Source organism: Epinephelus moara, chromosome 15 (genome assembly GCF_006386435.1).
Source record: "Epinephelus moara isolate mb chromosome 15, YSFRI_EMoa_1.0, whole genome shotgun sequence".
NCBI classification, from domain to species: Eukaryota; Metazoa; Chordata; class Actinopteri; order Perciformes; family Serranidae; genus Epinephelus; species Epinephelus moara.
In genome coordinates, this window is record NC_065520.1 from 1,453,337 (window position 1) to 1,472,974 (window position 19,638).

Here is a 19,638-nt window from a genome sequence, read left to right on the forward strand (position 1 = left end):
CACTGCACCTAGATGAAATATGTTAAGAAAAAGTAGGCATGATGGTTCATTTCAGATATTTTAGCAAGTTCTCTAGAAACGGCGTTTTTGGGATTGAATATTTGAATAGGCTATAACAAATATCTAGAACAGCCGAACTATCACGTTATTATCATTATTATTATTATTGGTGGGAAATTATAACAGAGGAATATATTTGCCGTTTTAATATCAAGAACACTTCCGCATTTTGTGTGTATACAGGAATGTTAAAGATATCATTGAGGAAAACGAGGTTGACGTGATGTAACTGAATCAGGGAATCCGTGTGTCCACCACGGGAGAGGACCCTAATTAACTTTACATTGGCATTGTTTTCGTGGTGGCAGCACGTAATTTCAACCCATTATGTGCTGCCACCACGGAATGCGGTGTTAAGAGGTCGTGGTCATTTCACGTATTTCTGTGAGATCAGGTTGTGCTGACTTGCCAGCGAGGGGTTGACATTGCCATGGCTACCACTGAGCAAGAGACGGGGAAAAAAAGTTCATACATGTACGTATAATTTCGCAAATAAACATGGAACTTTTGTAAAACCGTTTTCGAATAACTGTATTTGTGAGAACGGTATAACAATTTTTATTGCTATTCACGATGTCTAGATTGGAGTTGACAGAAAGCTAGCCAGCTAGCTAACGTTACCGTCGTCAGGTTGCTTGTTAGCTAGTTAGCTAGCTTGCACTATCTGGCGTCTGTCATCTGTCCTGTTCTGCAAAATTGTCGGATTTTTCACATTATGATAACACGCCAGCTAGTATAACTATGCTGCCTCGTAATGTTAGCTGGTTAGCTAGCTAGCTAGCTAGCAGAAGTCCCTTGTCGTACATATCTTATTACTCTAATGGTATGGGGTGGTTAGCAGCAAGCATAATAGTACCTCCATTGTAGATGCCGGTTGGAAATGTAGATTGTTCACGGCTTCCTGTTTAAAATAGTTACATATGCGTGAATGTAACCGACGCGGTGACGTAGTGAGTGGTGTCCCAATTCCTAGGGAAAGATTTCAACCCCTACCCCTTGTTGCTTCATTTTGAGGGCCAAGGGGTAGTGGGCAAGGGCTAGGGGTAGGGCCAAGGGCTAAGGGGTAGTGGACAAGGGGGGTATTGGGATTGGGCCCATGAAACCACCATGATCAGTTTGGACCATAGACTGTATAAAATAAGGTTTGGACTACTATCTGAGGAGGACAGTGGCAGGAGCTAGGAGGGTGTAAGCAGGAGCAGGGGAGGGAAGTGGGGTGTAAGCTGAGCTAAAGGCTATGCAGCACAAACTACTGGTCCCGACCATCCTTCTTGCAAACTCACTGTATTTGTGTGTTTTTTGCATCAAGTTTCATATCAAGCCATTTTCGTTCAACATTTTGAATGGACAACAGAGGACACGGCGTTAATGGCACCAATTACCTCCTTTCAGGCTTCTGATTTACCTGTCCCTGTCACACCACTGCTAACGGAAGAAAATAAAATGTTTTTTCTCAACCTTACTTCACCTAAATTAACTTCAGGCTCAGAAAAGTTTTCTCTCTCTTTCTTTGTTTGCTCCATGTTCGCAGGTTGACAGGATGCACCTATCCATAGTAATTATCATCTCCTTATATGGCGGTCACTGGCTATTCATGGGCGGGATGTATGCCAACTGCTGACTAAGGGGAGCGTGCTGTGAATTTACAATTGACTGGCATTCACGAACATACACACGTGCCTATGATCAAATCCCAGTTTTCCACGATGTTCATGAATCCGGTGTGGGTTTTTAGTACTTAGTGTTTTTATGTGCAAACCTCCTCACAGATTTACTATCATCTTATGAATGAGACTCAATGTCTTTCCAACACGATGGACAAGCTAAGACTGAAGGTAACACTGCAGCATGAACTGTTGCATCCTGATTCATAGTCGAGCCTCCATTTTCCTGGGAGACCGTACCCGATGGCTGACAGAACTCCCAGAAATTCTGACTGACCAACACTTATATGATTGAGTAACTGAAATTGTGCATGTTTTTAAAAAAATATTCTGTACAGACTTTGGTTGATGGAATTGGAATTTAAAACCATCGTTATGGCCCTGAATAACATAATATGATACTTGTGACACACAAATGGGGCAGATAGATGAAATGAGTTTAATATTTGGAACAACATATCTAAAAAGAACTAAAATAGAAAGCTAATAGAGCAGGCCATGACTTTTTAATGCTGTTTGGACGAGCAGCGTCATGGAATTGAACCTTGGGCTACAAAGCCACCCGTGCGCCCCTGTGGCAGTCACTACACAAACACTGAGCAGCCTCTCTCGTTCCCTGCAGCTTTACCCTCTGCTGTGTCTGAACATTATTTCTTTCCATCACGAATAATGCACAAAAGGCTGCGGCACAGTTTGATTTCTGCGACTGAAGCGTAGCTCGAAGCTGCAGTGGAAATATATTCGCTTACTCCCACCACTTCCACGAGAACGCAGTTGGAAGTAGTATCTAAAAAGCTCGTGGCTGACCCAGTTCTATACTGAGCATCTTCACCTGCGCATTATTATTCTGATGACTGTGAGTATTCAGTTTGATGTTCTGCTCCATACCAGGCAGCAGGAAGTGAGATGTGCATAAAAAGCAGTGGAAGAAGCAGAGCTGAGGCTTACTGCGGCTGGCGGGGAGGAACGTGGGAGTCCTCTCAGCTACAGGGGAGAGATCCTTCCCTACAGGACTCAGCGTCCGATGGAGGACCGGGTGGAGCGGGGAGGAGAGGGATGGAGCTGAGGGAGGGAGGGAGGGAGGAGAGAGAAGTCTGTCAGAGCTGCTCAAGAGGTAAAAAGTTTGGAGTTTGATGTAACAGTCCTGAGTTACCGTGTCTTTCAGGCAGCTGGGGAGTGGAGCAGGTTTTGGCTGATGGGGAAGCACTGATGGGTGACACTCCGGCCACTCGACTCAGAGGAGGGCCGGGGGAGGAGGTGGGAGAGGGGCTGGACAGGGAGCTACGCCACCTGGAGACTGAGGAGGGGGTGGAGAAACAAGGAGAAGAAATATCAATAACAAAACCTATCAGAAAAGCTTTAACACATCAGTATTTCATATTAAATAAGGGGACCTACAAATTTGAAAAAAGGCAGATTGTGACTTGTGATATTGGGCTTTCTAAATAAAACTGAATTGAACAGATTTAGTCTTTCACAAATAAAATGTAGACTTTCCTCAGCTCCTGATGATGCTTTTAAAATGCAAAATTAAAGTCACAGCAACGGGGATATCCAAATACTTCCATAGGTGCCCAGTGCAAAGTGTATTCTTACTCGTACATAACTAACTTGATATGAACAACAGACCCTCCAAAACAATAACTTAACTATCAACTCATCTATTTAGTCCAGCTTTTATGTGTTGTTTCATAATTTCATTGTTTAATTATTAATTTATGGTTTGATTATCCATCCATCCACTTCCGCAACCCTTTTGTCCTCTTGGGGGTCGCGGGGGGGCTGGAGCCTATCCCAGCTGACATTGGGCGAGAGGCAGGGTACACCCTGGACAGGTCGCCAGACTATCGCAGGGCTGACACGTAGAGACAGACAACCATTCACACTCACATTCACACCTGCGGACAATTTAGAGTCACCAGTTAACCTGCATGTCTTTAGACTGTGGGAGGAAGCCGGAGTACCCGGAGAAAACCCACGCTGACACGGGGAGAACTTGCAAACTCCACACAGGAGGGCTCCCTCCTGGGATTGAACCAGGAACCCTCTTGCTGTGAGGTGACAGTGCTAACCACCACACCGCCGTGCTGCCCTTTAATTATTCATTATTTACTCAATTTTTTATTAACATTTTAGTATGTTTTTTCTGCAAGTATTTCAGTGCTAGAAAGATGGTCTTCTCATAAAAATGGGCTGTCAGTGCAGGAGAAAGACAAAGAAGGGCTATAGCATTTGGTATGCTCAAGATGCCAGAATGCACTGCGTCGCACCAAACTAATAAACACTCCCGCTGATGGGTAACGAAACACGAACATGTTACATTAAAACATGACAGCCGACTGGCAACCAACGATCTTGTATAACAGTTAAACAGTGAGCTAAAATATGTTTCTGAAAACATTTGAAGTGAAAAATATGCGACTCAGTTACAGAATCTTGGTTTATATCTGATCAGAGCTAGTTTTACCATTTGATCTCAGTTTTTTTCAGCCCCCGTTTTTACTGCGCAGGAAACAGTGTGGTGCCAACTAGGGCTGGGTGTCGCCACTAATGTCTTAAATCAAATCAATTTCGACACACAGGGTCCCAATTTTATATGACAGGATCCGATTGGGGATATTTCGCCTACAATACATATTTTTTCTGGTATATGAAAGAGATTCTCAAAGAGCTAAATGTTGTTTCTAGAGCAGCAATAGTAATATAACAGCAAAGTCAGAATATAAACTCAATATCTCACTGGAGACAAATCTAAAATGTCAGTACAATTAGTCATATTCCTAACATCACAATACTGAGGAAAGCTTAGAAAGTATAGGCTATAAAGAATAGAAAGAAGGTGTATGACAAGATTGATCTCTGGTTCTGAGTTGATATCAGGTCATTCAAATGAAGATCAATTTGAACTGGATTAATCAACACACCAACATAATCTTGGTTTATATCGATCAGTGCAACCGAGTTTGAGAGACGGAGAGAAAGACACAGAGGGATGGATCTGTCTCTGCTTCTTCTAGGGGGCATAGGCACTGGTTAGGAAGGAGAGTTGACCACTTTTCATTTACACATACTATTCACATTGTTTTGATACAGAGCTGGTGGAAATTCTGTGAAGCATCCCTTGCAGTTATCGTAGCTTTGCCGAATTACAGCTATTCTTCAAACTGATTGCAAATGTAACAACTAGTGTTACTCCATCTCATGGCATTGCAGTAAGGCTTAATGCTGACTCAAACTTAAATCTCATCTCAAAAGCTAAAATGTTGGGTTTTTTTGGATCTATGAAGAGAACTGGGTACAGCATTGGAGGCGGAGCCCACGATCATTTTGCGGTGGTTGTGACACTCAAAGTGTATCCACTGATTTACAGACGTCTCTTTCCTTTTGTAAGTCAATGGGAAAGTGTCTTTTTAGACCACAGGGCATCATGTGACAGACCTTGCAAATTGCAGTACCAATGTTTGGAAATATGAAAATAGGCTTCCCGTGGTCTGGCTTGCTCCACATTTAGTGATTTTAACACACTTTTGTCGCTTGTAAAGCACTTTGACGTTTATTGTTTCAAAGGCGCCATATAAATAAAATTTGACTGGTTGACAACCCAAACTGGCTCAAACAGCAACACCGCAGACACAGAAACACAGAGCCATGTTTGCAGAGAGGGCAGTGCTGTGCAGCCGTTACCTCACCATCACTGTGAGACTGTCACCAACCGCTCTATTCAACAGCTTCACACGTGCTCAGCACAAAGGGACAAAGCTGTATTCAACACAACAGAGCTGCTCACACACTGCAGCTGTACCTGGTGCTGACTGTCTCACACACACACACACACACACACACACACCTCGGTTACTATTCATAGATGAGGAGGAGAAACTCGGGCTGATTTGAAGCACCTGTGATGATGTAAACATCTTGGGAATAAAGGTGCATAAAAAAGTGCAGCTCTTATTAAAGTGTGTGTGTTACTGAAGACGCAGGAAGAGGATTTCTCTCTGTTATATGTCAGTGAGATTATTAGCCACACAAAGCTACGGAGAAGAAGGGGTGCATTCCTTTCATGTAAACCGTTTCCATGGCAACAGCTCCCTCTCGTTTTTCACTGTACTCAAACCCAAGGCGGAGAGAGACAGCAGGGGCCAAGCTGGTGGGAGGATTCCTCCGCGCGGCGCTTACTGTGATGCACAGGACAGTCGGCGTGTGGAGGGGTCGCTGCAGCGCCTCTGATGCAACACGCTGCACGGCTGGTGCAACTTCAGAGGACGGAGCAGAGTCAGAGGGTCCAACACTGTGACCCAAATATCAAAGCTAGCCAAAAGTATGTGTAAATAGGCCTGTCACTATAAGCATTTTTACTGGACGATATATTTTCCAAGAAATAATTGTGATATATGATATTATTCTCATTTTGAGACCATTTCATGCCACTGATAAATGACAATTAATAGAAAAATAATGCAAGTAGACCCTTTCAAACAGCACTAAAGTTAGAATTCTTAAGAATAATTCTTAAACAACCAATGCCAACAACTGGCTGGTGGAGCATTTAGCTGAGAAGAGTCTGATATTTCTCTCAGGAAATGGTGGAGACCAAGACTTTCAGGATGAAATGCAAGCCAGACTTGATCACCAAACATCAGTGCTGGACCTCACTAATGCTCTTGGGGCTGAATGGGAGTAAATCCCTGCAGCCAGGTTTCCAAAATCTGTTGGAAAGTCTTCCCAGAAGAGTAGAGGCTGTGTATAGCAACAGATTAAATGCTTCCAGTTGGGTGTTTCCTGAGGAGCACCTGATGTTTTCAGCTGGAAAAAACTAGGGATGCATGATAATATCGGCACGTCATCAGTATGGGCCAATGTTGGCTTAAAATCAGAATCGGCCAACATGCTTTTTCTTAATTTGCACCATAAGTGAATACTACATACACTGAAATGCATTGTATTTCATGTCTCCATCTGTTGGTAGGCCATCACGATAAGAGCATGCATGCAGAGATATCTTTCCCTTCTTCCATAAATATCAGTCCATGGTTAAAATGGAGATGAGGTTAATCATTTTAGTGCAAGAATGCTCAGACCTTTACAACCTGTCCCACAGACAGTATCTTAGGCCTAATACATGCTTACAAAACAAGGCCTGGAAGAAGATCAGCTCTGTATTCAGGATTTCTGGAAAGTAGGCTATGATACAGTGATGGTTCTGGCTGCTTGGCAACCTCAGACGCAACCTTGCCTCAACCATATTAGAAGCACAAGAGTAGCACCCAGCGCCTGACCCTGCGTTTCCAGGCAGTTAAAGTCGCAGCATGTGTCCCGGCCCTGAGTGGATGTAAATTGATGGTGCATGTTTGCCCACAGGGATTAAACAGCAGCCTGTTTGTCTCCCAATACTGGGCCGATTTAAAATTGTCTTCATTGGTCACTTAGACACAAAAACCAAAGTTGTCCTTTCATAAGTAAAACACCGGCTTTATTTGAGTGCCTTTAGTGCACCAGATAATATGCGATAACAACAGTAAATGTAGGAGCTTTAATATACCGACCACTGACAAAAGAGCAGTCCAGCAAAACTGCATTTATTTGAACATCCTCCAGATAATGACTTTATTTTGAAAGTGTGCTAAAGCCGCCTCGCACTAAGGCGCCCACGCAGGTGAGTCTCCTCTCATTAAAAGGCTTCAGGGTGCTAAGCTGCCTGTTCAGCTGAGGCCGTGGGAGCTGTCGCCTCCGTTCACACTTCACACGCAGCCCTCTGCTCTGCCTCCACACACACACACACACACACACACACTCCGAAACCTACAAAGGGAATCATCGATCAGACGAGGGTTTCTCTAACAGACAAACATCTGGATTGACAAGAATCCCGATCTGCTTTTTCCAGGTCAGCTGTCGATAAGCTCAAACATGAAATCTATTTTTAAAAAGTTGATCCAGGCAAATGCGGTAACCATGACAACACTGAACGCACACCAAGAAACAGACTCAACACCGCTCTGACTCTTCAGACATCAGGCTGTTGATGTAACCTTGACAGCTGGTGTATTTTTACAAGAAGCTCAGCACTTCCTGCTCAAGTGTTCTCTTCTTCAGTGGTGCATGATATAATTAATCACGTCAGACATGCAGATCAGGTGACCCGGGCCTGATCTGCTTAATGTTCAAGGAGTGAACAGATTATAGTCTGTAAGGTCTACTGTCCTGCTGAGCCCCATTAGTCACAGTGAAGAGATGAAGGTGATCCAACTTCCGCCTGAAGAGAGGTACATTTAGATTTAATCACTTTCCATAAAGTTTCATACATTTTGACTATTTTCTAACAGATTATAATCAGCTAAATATAAAAGAGATGGACTAATATGATACAAATATCAATAATAATACTTACATATGAACATTTCTGTATTTGAATTTGTATAGTAATGTACGAATATCATTATGTTCACTCACAAATACAGCTTATAAATTTGATTTATATCTTGTTATCTGCAGGGACAGATGAGCAGACACATAGACCTTATGAAGACAAGCTCAAGTAAACCAACCAAACAATCAATCCTGACAATCTTGAGGCCATGACAAAAAAGTTGACCAGTTCTTCATTTTTATTTGCTTCCACTCTCATCTCATTTAATCACTTTTCTCTGAACTCTTTATCAATTAAATTAATTCTGGTGCCAGACTGCCTCCCACACGCGTCAGCAAGAGCATCGAGCTATAAAGTCTAGACGAGAAACAATTCAACAGTTCTTCCTGGCAAAGACTTGTGCTGTGTGTGAGTCAGCAAGCGAATGTGTTAAAGCTGTGTACATCAGTTTAAAATAGCCCGAAGGAGAAAAGCATCCTGCAAACTAATCGGTTGTCTCAGCCCTGGGTTCAGTCTGCCGGCAAGTAAAGGGTATCTTATGGAAACATATGGAAAAGAAAAGGACAAGACTGAACGCAAAGTCATAAATAAGGGAAAAACAATAAAATAACCCCTAAAGAGACGCTTCTAGAAATGAGACGAGGCCTTAAATTTTTAAGATGAAGTGCAAAAAGCGGTTCTCAAACATAAAAAACTCTCATGCAGATCTTCTTCCAGGAAAAGTGACAAATCTGAAATTAGTAACACTCCGAGACTAAACTCCAGCTGAACTCCAGGGGGACGTTTCCAGCATCGTGCACGCACGCACGCACGCACGCACGCACACACACACCTTAAAGTCAAAAAGATTATTCCATCTGCATTGCATTCTGCTCGATTAAGGCTAATGTCAATGGTCATAATAGCGTGTGCGATGCAGTGGCGCCCCCAGAACTTTTTCACGGAAGCAGCTAGATGGGGCTGCTGAGAATCTTGGGGTGACACACCAAAACTAAAAGCCATGACAGAATGTCAGGAATTTGATTTTGCTGTTCGAAGTATAAAGGCTGGTTGAAAACTATGTCAACATGAGATTTAATGAATCGCATACTGATATTCGGGCTGGGCGATATGGACAAAAATTCACAAAAAAGTGGGCTACATGTTCAGTTGCAAGCTGATCCACGGCTGAAGTCCCCTGTTATTTTTGCTGCATGCGTTTTTCCATAGCAGGGCAGGTAAAAGAAGTTTACCTGTTGGAGGTGAGCTGATTGTAGAGGTGCAGTAAGAGCCTGTTGTCTGCAGCTCTTCGTCAGCATCTCACTGTGGCTGATTTTACTCTTCCTCCCTGCCTTATTATTAGACTTATCTTTACTGAAGAAAGCCCGCTAAACACATTTCATTTCCTATAGATTCTTCACAATAAAAGTCCCCTGATATTTTTTCTTTATTGTGAAGCAGCAAATTAAGGAAATGAGGTTTCAAGCAGCAACTTCTAATACGGCTAATCGCACTGTAGACTGATTCACAGACAGATTAAACAGTCGCAGAGCTTGTAGGAGAAGTTGTAATGCGTTATGTAAAGCAACTTAACCCTATTGATATTAACGGTGTTGTATATCTTGCTTGAAAATATATCGATATAGCGTACATAGTTGTTATATCGCCCAGCCCTGACTGATATATCTTGGTTTCTTATTTTACAGTTAACAATCCTGTTTTCATGTGTTTTGTATTCGTATATGTTCAGCAATTAATTGTTCTCCAAATAGGCTGATTGTCATTTCCTTAAAAAGAATACAGCTTTAATTTGAAGGAGTATATTCATTGTAGGGAACAAGCTTATTCAAATTTGGGGAACACTCGTAAGTTCACCTAGAACCCATTTTCATTCAGATATTGAGGTGAAAGTTCAAGGGGCCCCTTTGAACATGGCTATGCCAGCTGCTCCCTCGCCAAAATTGTGCCTTAATTTGGAATTTAGCCCCCTGCTGGACAAGCTATGCCAACACGGCTGGTACCAATGGATGCTTCAGGTTATGTAGTTTCCCAAGACACCAATACCTTTGTGCTAGCTTAAAAATTGAGCCCAACACAGCCTCTTAAGACAGTAATGTCAGCCTCCAATTATTTTCACTAGGGTGCTAGTAGAAAGGCCAGTTATTGTATCAGTGTGGCCATGGCCCTCCCTGACCCCTCCCTTGGGGGCGCCACTGGTGCTAAGTCGAGAGAGAAACCTCTTGTTCTTTAAATCCAATTGCTGTCACCAAATCCCAAAGTTAACCAACGTTACAGTTATCATTGGTCAAAGGTCAGCTGCTGGAGAGACGACCATCTCCAAGCGTTCTAGACCAAATTTCGGTAAGGTCTGATCTGTATCTGTATCAGACTGGTTGTACTGGACGTCTCCCAGTGGGAAAGGGGCAAGCAGCGAATAATGGAATCCAAATAATCCAAATAAGAGGATGGTCTACAAATTTGAAATATTACCTGATAAGCTCCCTAAAAACAGACAGAATCCATCCAGAAATGGTTCAACAGGAAACCTGAAATGTATAATTCTAAACACAGCTGTAGCACTCTGTACTCTGAACAGTTCGGTAACAGATCAAAAAGGTGTGATGTCACTCTCTTAGCTCGTGTCAGACACACAGCCATGTGATGATGCACAATAACTTCTAATTCAACAACCTCTCACAACAGTCTCCTGCACCGTCGACTCTTTTGCAGTACAACACAACCCTCACCCCTCTGGGCCAATCGCAGTCATTTTCTTTCCACACACACACAAACAGTCTGTCGTCTTGTACCTTGTTCCAGTCGGAGGGACAGCGATCTCCTGGCGGCCTCCACCTCTGATTTGGGAGAGTCCAGAGCCTGCCGGCACCACTGCAGAGGTGTGAGGGAGGCATCTGTGTACTCTCTGGCTTTTGATGGCACGTACAACCTGGAAAGAGACACAGGATTAAAATACAGAAAGACGAATACATCCAAATTGTAAAAGGTTAATGTATTATTTATGAAAACTCAACACTAGAAATAAATAAGGTTATGTGAGAATAAGCACTCATTCATGAACGAGAGTCAATAGCTGTGAGCACCAGCAACAACGACCTACCAACACAAGAAAATTTGTTTGTCCAAAAACCAATGATATGTGGTCTAGAATGATATTACTCATGGCATCCATGTCGGAAACTCAAAAAGGAAATAACTCATTGCTAAACATAAGTTCTTTTGTTTTACCCAAAATGTTCTTTCCATAGAATCACAATCGAAGAAGACTTATTGAAACTGGAGCAATCACCAAGTAACAGGTGCTACTTCTGTGCAACTTTAGTACTGACAGCACCATGATTTGCTTTTTGCATTATACAGTAGACATGTTATTTCTCCATGAAGTCCCTAACAGATCTTTTCATTGTGTCACCAGCTCGTCTCCTCCTGAGTCACAACATCTCTCCTCCTGGATCGAGGTGATGCTAAGCTTTTCAGATATGAGGATGAGGAGCCGCTCGGTTCAAACGGAGTGGATAAGATTATTCTGACAGCCCCTGCACTCCTCCATGATTTTGCTCTGCGGGCAACACTGAGGGAGGGAGCTGAATTATAGATTAAAACCGTCGCTGACATCAGGTGAGACCTGAAGGGGACACACAAACACACCTTGGTGACTATTCCTAGACGCGAGGAGGGGACATGCCTGCGATGTGAAAACGCCAAATAAAAGATGAATGCAAATGCGCTGCAGTGCAGAATCAGCCGTACTCTTAACTCTTCAAAGATAACTTTAATCTCTCGTGGTTCTACCATGCAGCCCCCCTCACTGATATAAATGGGGTGGACAAAATATTAGAAACACCTCTCAGTGTAATGCAATACGATGCATAGCACAGTACTACAAATGGCAGTAAAGTTGAATCAACATCTCTATAAAACAGCTGTAGTAGCTTCATAAATGTAAGCATTTATTGCAGGACTGTTGCTTCATATTTAGATTATAAACTGGCAACTGGACTCTAAATCTCAGCACATAAACATACATGTACTTCCCTGTATTTTCACAGCAATGTTAGCCAATGGACCAATTAGACTACTGACGAACCAGTAAATGCTCTTCTCCATGTATGGATTACTGGATGGACGTACCGAGCACAGGCCCAGGGGACCCCTGACACTTTGGGCCCCTGGGCCTGTGCTCGGCCTTCACCTGCAAACTGTCAAATGTCAAATAACTGCATACTGACCAGGAGGAGACTCAAGATGACCACAAAGAGACACAAAACAACTACAGAGAGAGACAAAAAATGACTACAAAAGAGACACAGAATGAGCAAAGGAGACACAAAACAACCAGAAATAGACACTCAACAACCACAAGGAGACACAAAGCAACTACAATGAGACACAAAACAACCGCAAAGACACACAAAACACCTATGAAGAGATACAAGACAACCACAAGGTAACACAAAATGACGACAAAGAGAAACCATAAAACCACAAGACACAAAAAATTACAAAAAGACAATTACAAAGAGACACTAAACAAGCACAAAGAGACACAAAACTACAAAGACACAAAATGTTAACAAAAAGAGACACAAAACAACTATAAAGACACAAAACAAGCACAAAGTGACACAAAACAACTACAATGACACACAAAATGAGCACAAGGAAACACAAACCGACAAGAAAAACATACAAAACAACCACAAGGTAACACAAACTACAAAAAGACAAAAAATGACAAAGACACTGAACAACCACAAGGAGACACAAAACAACTACAAAGACTACAAAAGACAAAGCAACTACAAAAAGACACAGAATGAGACACAAGATGACCACAAGAGCCGCAAAACTATAAAGACACAAAACAAGCACAAAGACACAAAATGATGCAAAGAGACACAAAATGACTACAAAAAGACAAAAAATGACTACAAAGAGACACTGAACAACCACAAGGAGACACAAAATGATTACAAAGACACAACACAAGCACAAAAAACAACTACAAAGACAAACAAAATGAGCACATGGAGACACAAACTGATAACAAAAAGACACAAGACAACTACAAGGTAACACAATAACTACAAGAGAAACCAAAAAAACCACAAGACACAAAAAATACAAAAAGACACAAAATGATTACAAAGAGACACTAAACAATCACCAAGAGACACAAAACAACTACAAAGACACATGTCTACAAAAAGACACAGAACCACAAAGAGACACAAAATTACAACAGAAAGACACAAAACGACTACAAAAAGACACAAAATTAGCACTAAGCAACTACAAAGAGACAGAATGACACAAGGAGACACAAAATGACACAAAGACAACACAAGCACGAGACACAAAACGACTACAGTAACACACAAAATGAGCATAAGGAGACAAACTGACAACAAAGAGACACAAGACAACTACAAGGTAACACTAAACCACTACAAAGACACAAAATGACTAAAGACAAAACACAAGCACAAGGAGACAAACTACAAAAAAGACACACAATGACTACAAAGAAACAAAATGAGCACAAGGAGATACAATCGACCTCAACAAGACATAAAATGCCTGTAAAGAGACAATACAACCACAAAGAGACACAAACTGACTACAAAGAGGCACAAGACAACTACAAAGAGACACAAAACGACTACAAGGAAACACAAAACTACAAAGAGACACAAACAAATACAAAAGACACAAAAAGGAAAAAATGAACATGACACAAGCAACTACAAAGAGACACAAAACGACTACAAAAAAAAGGCACACAAAATGAGCACAAGGAGACACAAAATGACTACAAAAAGACAAAAATGAACCAAAACAGACACAAAATTACCTCAAAGACCTATATGACATCAAAAAGACACAAACCCACATGGAGAGAAAAATAACCACAAAAAGTCACCTAACAACTACAAGGAGATGCAAACATAGTCTGTGTGTTTTGCTCCTGTGTAGGAGTAGTGGTGGGGCCCTTTGCATATGTGTGCCCACTGCCCAGGGGCCCATCATCTCATAATCCAACCATGCTCTTCTCCATTTCCAATAGTCGTCATTAGTGTTACCACTATCATTACAGGTTGAATACATTGGAGTTTTTCAATGTTAGACTAGAGAAAGAAGCATTTTGAAGACCTCACTTTGAGCTCTAATGAGACCTTACTGCCACTTCTAATAGCCAGCTTATTGATTACCTGGAAAAGCTAATCAATGGGCTACTAATGAAAACAGCTGCAGCACTATTACCTAACTAAAACTCTAGCTGTTGAAACTAGTGGTTTCCTGTTTTTTGCATGGGATGGTTGCAACATAAGGAGCAACATGTCAGTTCCTGATTTTGATTTAAAACCAGCTCACGTCTTTTTCGGTGGAAGAAGACAATAAAAATGAGAGTTTAGAGGGTTTTTCTGCAGGTTTGAGGCAGAATTTTAAGCAAAACGTGGACATTTTGGATGTGAAGCACTGTTAGGGTTTAAGGTTTGCAGGGCACTGATGCAAAAGCATCTATCAAAATGGCATTTATATGAATGTGTCTCATGCACAGAGGGAGAATGGCAGCCTGGTGCAGCTCTGATGACAGGCCTGATAACAAGTGGCATCTCCTCTCAGCTAATTTACTTCCAAGGTGTGTGTCTTTGTCCTGCAGGAGGCTGGACGGGCCGGTTGCATCCAGACACAATGAGGCGGAATTAGCAGGAGAAGCATCTAAACCACACACCTCTGCATGCACGAGTCAGGACTTACAGCTACTGCACAAAAGCAACAAATGGTTGAATATTAAAAGCAGTTACCATGTTTCATCGGACTCGTCTGAGCAGCTCAGAGAATCAAAATCCAAAAGTTCCAGCTCATCCAGAACCGACGGCTCGGAACCGTCCTCCGCCTCCCCCGCAGCGGCAGCGGTCGCCGCCGCCGCCGCTCCACCCCCGCCGGAGTGCGGGTGGAAATAGTCGAAAGGCTCCTCCGGGGGCACCAAGGACCCCAAGGACGACTGGCACAGCAGGGTGGGCAGCGGGCTGGGGAGGCAGTATCCCCCGGCGCTGCCGAGCACGCACGCCGAGGATGGAGGCAGCACATGCGGGCCGCCTGAGCAGCTACTCGCCCGGGTCCTCAGCTGCTCGTTCTGCCGCTCCAGCTTCCGGACCAGCTCCTGCAGCTTCTTCACCTCCAGCTCGGCGTTCAGGGTGTTGCTGTTGCAGTCCACCTCCGTCATTATCGCGTGGTTCAGCACGGCTGCCTCCATTGGAGCAGGAGACGTAAAATAAGGCTGTTGTAGAAATGGAGGACAGGTGCGGCCAAGCTGCTGCGGCTGCGGCGCTCCCGGCTCACCCGTCGCCCTCAGACTGATTTCTGTATTCCTGTAGCGGTAGTAATCTGTCTAGTACGCCTGTCTGGACGGTCACCCAATGGGAGACTATATGACTCCACCCCTTATCACACACACCCCAGCCTCCGCCTCCTTCACCCACTACACTGATTACAGGTACAGCGCACCTGTCGCAGCAAATTACGGCCTGATATCCAAAATCTATCTTTAACTACAAACTTACACCTTTTGTGTTTGAGCCATAATTAATTTCATCATGTAAATATTACATGTTAAAAATACACTGCAAAGACTATTTTTCACAAATCAGTCAATATCCGTTCAATTGATGACCTAATTGTTCTGATTAGGGCTGTAATTAACAGAGGCACACCTGCTCCACATTTATGCGCATTTGGTGACATCTAGTGGATAAAACTGGTCATGACATGACAGCGTCGGTGTAGATCTCAAGGGGTATACAGGGGACATGTCTGCCTCAATATTTAGCATGTGCATATGACAAAATTAAAGGAATTAAGGTCATAAATTGATGCTGACAAAGGCACAAATTATTTGTCTCTAAAATTATTTTGTTGCTTTGTTATATTTTGATGTAGACACATACATCCTGGGAACTTTACTGCAGGGAAAACAAACCTTTTCTGTCTATCTGTCTCTCAATGTCTTAGAAAATAACGTGTGACAAAAACAGGTGTGTCTTTATTTACTGTCCTGGTTTGTTGCTGTGGGCTTCTTCAGCAGGATGACATGCAAATAACGCTCCAAGTGAGGTCAAGTTTTGCCAAGTTGTGTTCTTGTAGATAGATGGTTTATTATTTTTCCTCAAGGAGGAACAGCGTGTTGGCCAGAGAACAGTGGCACCAACTGCTTTATCCTCCAGAGACCCTGTGTCCTCATATGAGGACATCACATGTTGGGTTTACTGCACCTTCTTCTTCATTCTACTTTACTATGACCTGTTGTCCTCGTTCGTGGACACTTTGACCCATCTAGTAGCCTAGCCCTGGCGGAGCACTGAGAAGACGATCTACCTTGACTATCTAGAGAAGTAAAAGAGGCAAAAAGCTTTCCATCTGAGACCATGCGGACAGATAATTTGCTCAATACACTAATCCATGTAAAAACAAGATGGCAGCCATCTCTGCCAAATCAGTCTGCAGCCGATCCAGACACAAAAGGTCCAACAAAGTCCAAAACCTGAAATTCAAAATGCATATCAAACAAAAGTTCAGGTCTCAGGATGATATATGCCCTCATAAAGGCAAACCCATCTCCATCATGGTTTCTTTTCTATTTTTGTGAGTCAATAGCAGTCTATTCTACAATGAAATTACATGTGTACTTAACATATTCTATAAAATGACGAAATCTATAGAAATATTTAATTGACTGAATACCTAATTTTATGTGGTATTTTTGCCTCATACAGATTTGCACTGATGATTGCTGGGTAATATGTAGTGTCAAGTCGTAGTTAGTTTACACGTAAAATCTTGCACAAGGGCCCATCATAATAACGTGCACTGGGGCCCATCCTAACTACCGTATGCCACTGGTTAGAATACAAGTGTGTTGATTTTGTTTCAATATTGGGGAGAACACATGAATATCCTGCGTTCATGTGAATTTTTATTTTCCAGTACCTTTTCTACATCAATGCATGGTGTAAGTGTCTTCAGTTTTTTCAAAATAAACATCCTCTGCTACTTTTATGTTACAGGTTTTATGTGGGAGTATGGCTGTTACTGCGAGTTAGGTTAATCTACCTTTTGCAAACAGTTAAACACAAGTATAAAGTAAAAAGTATACAGTTTAAAGATTTGAAACATCAGAAATGTGGACTTTCATACACACAAGACTAATTTTTAACAAAAATAAATTCACAAATGGATTAAATTAAATTAGATCAAATGTTTGTTGCAATTAAAAGCTCACAAATTTAAATTTCACACTATTTAGTGACTCAAAAGCCTCAAATTTATTAATTTCAAACAATTTTTAAGCACCCGCAGAAAAAGAAAATTTGATTCATCAGCATGTTTGAATACGTTTCAGTGATCAGTTGATTAGAAATTGATTTGATCATTTTAAATTGTAAAATAATAATTTAGGTAATATATCATGCATAAAACATTTGCTTATTCCAGCTTCTCATGCGGTGAGGACCTTTAAACCAGGATGCACAAAAATCATGTAATCAAGTGAAATGCTGACATAAGAAAATGTGTAGAAAACATCCTAAAATTGTTAAACCTGCAGGACAATATGAAAGAAAATACAAAAAACATGTATTTTATATGAAAAACATTATTTATTGTTTAATATACTGATAAACATATTCATCTTTGTTATTTATTCCTTGATACACACTGCCATCTGGTGGCTGAAGAGACTCACTGCAGCTTGTTCAGTCTGGGCAGCATCTTCAAACATGGCCGCCTGTGAGAATGCATGATGACATTCAGCCGTTTGTTCTTCTTGGAGCTTAAATAAACGACACCAGTGACACACCCTCTGGTAAACAGATAAGGAATCAGTTCAGCTGGGGGAACATTAACACCAGAGGTCAGTGTGAATGTTACGTATTTGAGTTCAGGTGAGGTGATTTTCCTCCTCAGCGTTTCTTCCAGGTGAATTTCTTTCGTGCTCCCTCCTGGCCTGGCTTCTTCCTCTCCCTCACTCTGGGGTCGGGGGTCAGCAGACCAGCTGTGAGGAAAATATTAGAAAGAAGACACAGATGAGACAGGGTGGAAAATCATGAGACAAAGTGCACACAGTTTGTCATTATTCACCAGTGGGTTGCTTTTTGGATAAATGAGTGGTGATATTAGACAATCTGCTTTCATTTAAAATAAAATAATAAAAAAATAACTTCTAAGAAAAGTCTTTTAAATGAAGATATTGCAACACCTTTTATTGCCAAATATAATCTTTCCTAATGTGCAAATGGACCCTTTTTACATACAAAAAAGGAAAAAGGAAGTGAATAGCCATCAATAACGTTTGCTAATAATGCTATCATTGGATCTTCTTTATGATACCTCCACAAAATCAGGCTGTAAGGGTCTTACGTATTTCACCCACTTGGCCCAGTATTTAATGAACACATTTTAAATATCAAATATCATTTAAAAAAATCAATCCATTCCTCTATTCTGAGGGGTTCAGGAAGTAGCCAGCGCCTTAGCAGATCTTTCTTGCAAGCAGGTATCAAATACCAAACATATATTTGTCACAACGCTTTGCCTTAAAATCAGCACATCCTGAAAATTATGTGGAAAATTGCAAGGGCAGATCAGTACTTAGAATCGGTTTTAGTGATTTTTGAAATTCTGTCCAGAAAGGCCGAATAATTGGACACTCCCAGAATACACACCAGTCCTTTTTGTTTCTTTTTCGAACCTCTAACACAAGTGTACATTTATTTAAAAAGTCATATGCTCGGTTCTTCCCAAACACATGCATTTTCAGTAAAAACTTAATTAAAACTGAGGTGAAGGTGAAACTTTTCTATGCCAGACTCCATTGACAAAATCAGTAATTTTACCTCGCTGAACACAGGAGCTGCTGGTCAACCACTGCCTGCATCAGTTAGTTTGTCTGTATTATTGTGTGACTTTACTGAATCCAAACTAACCCTTTAAGACACCAAAGTCACACCACGACACAAACAAACTCACTGATCAAGGCAATGATAGACCAGCAGCTCCTGTGTTCAGTGAGGTAAAATTACTGTTTTTGTCAATGGTGTCTGGCTTTGAAGGGAGCACAGATAAGTTTGACTTTTAGGGTGCTTTCAACCCTGCCCTTTTTGGTTCAGTTTAATTTAACTCAAGTTTGTGTTAAGTGGGCAGTGCGGTTCGTTTGGGCAGGTGTGAACACAGCAATCACACTCGGGTACGTACCGAGGCCTTCTTGAAGAGGTGGTCTCGGTATGGTTACAAACAAACTGTGGTGCTGCTTGTTAGTGGTGAGAGCGTGTTCCGACCTCGATCCGAGCCAACTGCAGTCGCGTTACCAGTTGTTTGGATTAAACAAGCATCAGCATGTTGCAGTCCAAAGCAAGACAACTCTAGGTCTGAAAGCACCCTGAATTCACTTTTAAACCCTATGTTTTTAGTGAAAATGCATTTGGTTGGGAAGTAATGATCATACAACAGGATAAATGACACTTGGATGATACTGCACGACTTCTGTAA

At 41.9% G+C, this 19,638-nt stretch overlaps 2 protein-coding genes across 2 annotated transcripts in view; both read right to left on the reverse strand.

Moving 5' to 3' along the window:
• LOC126401819 (SLAIN motif-containing protein 1-like) overlaps positions 1–15,491 on the reverse strand; it is a 27,986-nt gene extending 12,495 nt beyond the window's left edge. The window contains exons 1-4 of the mRNA XM_050063331.1: positions 14,901–15,491; positions 10,884–11,020; positions 2,878–3,021; positions 2,673–2,786 (exon numbers count right to left, since the gene is read on the reverse strand). Coding sequence (XP_049919288.1) covers positions 2,673–2,786; positions 2,878–3,021; positions 10,884–11,020; positions 14,901–15,352 — 847 coding nt within the window. The 5' untranslated portion in view covers positions 15,353–15,491. The remainder of the gene's footprint in view (positions 1–2,672; positions 2,787–2,877; positions 3,022–10,883; positions 11,021–14,900) is intronic.
• Positions 15,492–17,730: 2,239 nt separating this feature from the next.
• The window catches only part of mrps9 (mitochondrial ribosomal protein S9), a 28,760-nt gene continuing 26,852 nt past the window's right edge, over positions 17,731–19,638 (reverse strand). Inside the window, exon 11 of the mRNA XM_050063342.1 lies at positions 17,731–18,145. Within this exon, the coding sequence (XP_049919299.1) occupies positions 18,054–18,145 (92 nt within the window). The 3' untranslated portion in view covers positions 17,731–18,053. The remainder of the gene's footprint in view (positions 18,146–19,638) is intronic.